This window comes from Cucurbita moschata, unplaced genomic scaffold, assembly GCF_002738365.1.
Source record: "Cucurbita moschata cultivar Rifu unplaced genomic scaffold, Cmos_1.0 Cmo_Scf00016, whole genome shotgun sequence".
Taxonomy (NCBI): Eukaryota; Viridiplantae; Streptophyta; class Magnoliopsida; order Cucurbitales; family Cucurbitaceae; genus Cucurbita; species Cucurbita moschata.
The window spans coordinates 3371680-3375854 of NW_019268532.1; the positions used below are offsets into that span (position 1 = coordinate 3371680).

Sequence of the window (4175 nt, forward strand, 5' to 3'; positions counted from 1 at the left end):
CGGGTATGCTTGTAAAGTTTACATGAAGTTATAAAATTTTGAAATATTCTATTAATATTTAATATATTAAATATAAAACGAAAATATATTTATATTTTAGGTATTAAATATTAAAATAATTAATGTATACCAAATTTAAACGAGATTCAAATTAGTTAAATATATATTTAAATATCACGTTATTTTCAAATATGATTTAAATAAGATATTATATTAAAATATATTACTTATCGAAATTTTTTCGAGCTTTGGGTAAACAGAATTATTGGTTGACATCTTAAACAATTTCTTTGTAACGATGAAGACAAAATGAGAAAAAGTCAAGACACCGATCTATCTCTACCCCTATAATATTTAGAGGTGTACATGGGTCGTGTACTGGGTTAATAAATTTTTTTTGGACCAACACAAGAGTTCGAATTAGTTGGATGGGCAGAGAGTTAAGTGGAGACACATTTCGAGTCGGGTTGTTAAAAAAATTATTTTTTAAAAAATCTTTATTTATCCACAATTCATAATTATTCAATACAATTTTTTATAAAAGATATTAAAAGTTCACAAACAAACGATCAATCTATAATCATTCAAACAAATAAATAATTCATCAACAACTCAATCAGAAAATTGTAATATCTTAACATAGTTTAACATTTTCATAGCATAAAAGATAAATAATATCAATAATTAATTACCATGAAGGTAAATAAAATATAAGGAAACATAATTAAAAATTAATGGATATTTAAATTTATTTACTTTCCATCAAATCTAATGAGAAAAATGATAGACGGAAAATAAGAAGAGTCCTACAAAAAAAAATTTCTCATCATTTTCCAAATAACACAAAGACGGAATGCGTAAAATGATAACAATATGCTTTAAAATTACTCAAATATATGTCTAATCTATAAACATTAAATACAATATGCTTCAAAATAACTTAAAGGTATGCAAAACCCTAATCAATAAACTTATTATAAGTTATGAATTCGAACCCAAGCATTTCAAAACAATACCCAAATACCATTGCGACAAACCCTTTTATATAAATATCTTCCATTTGAATCGACCAAAATATTATCCTAAGAACTCTAAACTCGAATCAAATTTATTCAGTTTCAAAAAATTAATTTAATTCAACCTAAGTTGCTATCTAATCCAACCCAAACCTCTATAATTCAGTTGGGTCTGTTCGGGTCGTCGAGTTTAATGTAGACCTCTAACAGTCCGGCAGCTTGTGTACTCTTGTTTTGGTCCCTCCATCTAGCCCTTGTATGAAAAGATTAAATAGCACAAATGAATATAAAAGTACACGTTAAATAGCTTGCTTGTAGTTTCTTATTTCATGCTTAAATCTTATCTCATTAATTTGTTTATTTGATGTATTATTCATACTTAGAAGTCTCGTTCTTAAGATACAGACTTTCTTAGGCTAACTTCAACATTAACTTGATTCCTCCTAAGCTCAATTTAGGGTATCCTGGTTTCCCTAGTTTTAGGGTTTGTCTTTTTTGAGCTCACTTCCTCATAAGATCAATATCGGTGTTCTAAAGAATCTTAATTAACTACCAACTAGTCTCTTTCGTCATCGTCGTCACCATCAACCTATATATCATAGGTACTCAAGGCATGACTTCGCCGTCAGTTCCAACCCAAAGTTCTCAGATTCTTTAGTTGAGTTTAATTGACATCTCCCTAATAAATCTCCATAACATAAATATAATAAAGGAGGGAGGAGAACCCATATGCTTGCCAACACTCATTTACTCTTATCTGAACACGGTTACAATTAAAGAGCGGTTGAAGACGACCTAACTACACCCACAAAACTTGCATAAAATTATCGTAAAGTTCACACATTTCAGGGCTTAACCCTAGTTTTACCAACTCATAATCGTAAAACTACTACTCCTGACTCTGTTTTTCGAGACAGATTCACTATTAGAAAGTTCATTACCAAACTCCTATGAGTCATCATAGTCAATTAAGATGATCGACAATCGAACACAAATTTTGATTGAAACCTCAGACAATAGTATTTAGAAGTTCAATTGAATCTAAATAAAAACGGGTTTTAAAGACAAGAATGAAAAATAAAACGGAATCTGATATGACCGAGGAAAAATTAGCGTACGATAGAAAGTTGAAGAGAAAAAGAAGAAAGCAGCATGTGATTGGAATATAAAATAAGAGATTTGGAATGGTCTTTTAGGTAACAAAAGTAGGAACTCCCCAAACCGACCAAACCAAAGCAATCCCAATCTTGAAGCTATTTCAAGTGCCACACCACACCCAAATATTCTCCCACATGCAACCAAACCATATCATAATATAATAACACGTTTGATGTTAATCGCACTCTTGATAGCAGCGGACTTTGCGATTGTACGACACTCACTTTCCAACGATAAGTGAATTAAGCGACGTATGCTCGAGCCTTTGACCTCAATTTAAGAGAAAGGTTTTGGAAAACGAGGGCAAAGAGAGATTTTGAAAAGGAGAGAGTAACAACAACCGCTCACCGTATATAATTATTGGGAGGGGGAAGTTGACCAGAGCAAATGTATTTTTTATTTATAAATTAATAGAAATTAGATTTTTATCCGAGGGTAAAATTGGAATATCAACAACGGTCTGGACCGGGGATGAGGGATCACGTGGTGGTTTGATGCAGCCCACCACACCACCGTCCTAACCCCAATTTCAATTCCTTTTTAAAAAAAAAAAAATTAAAATTCATTTATTTATTTTTTAAAGTCTGGATAATGACAGATTTTGTTCCGTTGTTGTCCAAATTACCGTCCTACCCCTCAAATGTCCAATAATAATAAGAGTGTCCTCATGGGGGGATTATAGATTTTTACCTAAAAAAGTCAATTTAATTGAAATAATTAATTTTATTCTTTTATTGGCCAAAGAAAAATAAGGAAAATCAAAACTAATATTTTGTTAGGCCCAGAAAATAACGCTTTTTATCATTTTGTTTGGCTGACTTTATTGCAGTTTGAGAAACGTAGGAAGTCTTGTTCATCATGTTTGTCCTACTCTCTCTCTCCAATTATTTTTGTTTATTTTCTCAAAAAGATTAAAATGAAAATCTGAAGCTCTTAAAAATAAAAAGATAAACATCAAATAAAAGCCTTAAACTATCTTCAAATGTGCCTCCTTCATCCTCACACGGTCGCTCTCTTTTTTGGGCGAAGAACATAATCAATGTCCCGTTTCCTCTGTTCAGAGGTTTAGCTGTTCTTGTTTTTCTTTGGAAAAATCTTTGTGGGTTTTGTGGGTTTTGTGGGTTTTGTTGTTTTTGTTGTGTATGTATGGATTTTGGAGCGGTGGGTTTTGATGGGTTGGTGGTGGGTTCATCGGATATCTCTGGTTTCTCTTCAGATCCTGAAATGAAGCAGAAATGGTACGATTCTGCCTCTGTTTCTGGGTTTTTGCACAAACAGGAGCGATCTGGCAGTGGCGGTGTAGCTGAAATGGAGGATTTGAGAGTCTCTAAGCTCCCTAAAACGTCTGCTTCTTCTTTGCTCAGATCTAATTCCCCTTTCTTTGTCTCTGATTCTAACCAAAATCATCACCAAATGCTCTGTTTTTCATCGCCGAAAGCAGAGCCTTCTCGACTTGATAAGACAGCTTCTCTCTCAGCTGCTTCCGCTAATTTCGTCCGATCCTCCGCCCCAAGAAATGCAGGTACGTCCTGCTTTCAATGCTCGCATTCGGTTCTTGCTTTACTCTGTTTTGTCGGTCTTTTCATTCCGACTGCCCCAAGTAGATTTGTGCAACTGTTGTGTTCTGATTTCTGCCTCGTTTGGTTTTTGAAGCATTTGGGTGTTTTTTGTTTTTGATTTTGTGTTCTACAGGCGGCAGTTATGGAGGTTTGAACGGTGGAAGCATGCACGGCGGTGGGTTTATAGGTGTTAGAGCTCCGTTCACTCCATCTCAATGGATGGAGCTGGAACATCAGGCTTTGATCTACAAATACATTACTGCTAATGTCCATGTTCCTTCTAATTTGCTCATTCCCATCAGAAAAGCGCTTGAATCTGCTGGCATTCCGACATTTTCCGGCGGATTTCTCCGACCCACTGCCGGTGAGTTTCCCCTGTTTTTTTTTTTTTTTTTTTTTTTTTTTTTTTTTTTTTTTTTTTTTTTTTTTTTTTTTTTTTTTT

The 4175-nt window shown here is 33.6% G+C and overlaps 1 protein-coding gene across 1 annotated transcript in view; it reads left to right on the top strand.

The window, feature by feature from the left end:
• Positions 1-3121: 3121 nt before the first annotated feature.
• LOC111454001 (growth-regulating factor 1-like) overlaps positions 3122-4175 on the top strand; it is a 3707-nt gene continuing 2653 nt past the window's right edge. The window contains exons 1-2 of the mRNA XM_023095261.1: positions 3122-3696; positions 3867-4097. Of these exons, the coding sequence (XP_022951029.1) occupies positions 3321-3696; positions 3867-4097 (607 nt within the window). The 5' untranslated portion in view covers positions 3122-3320. The remainder of the gene's footprint in view (positions 3697-3866; positions 4098-4175) is intronic.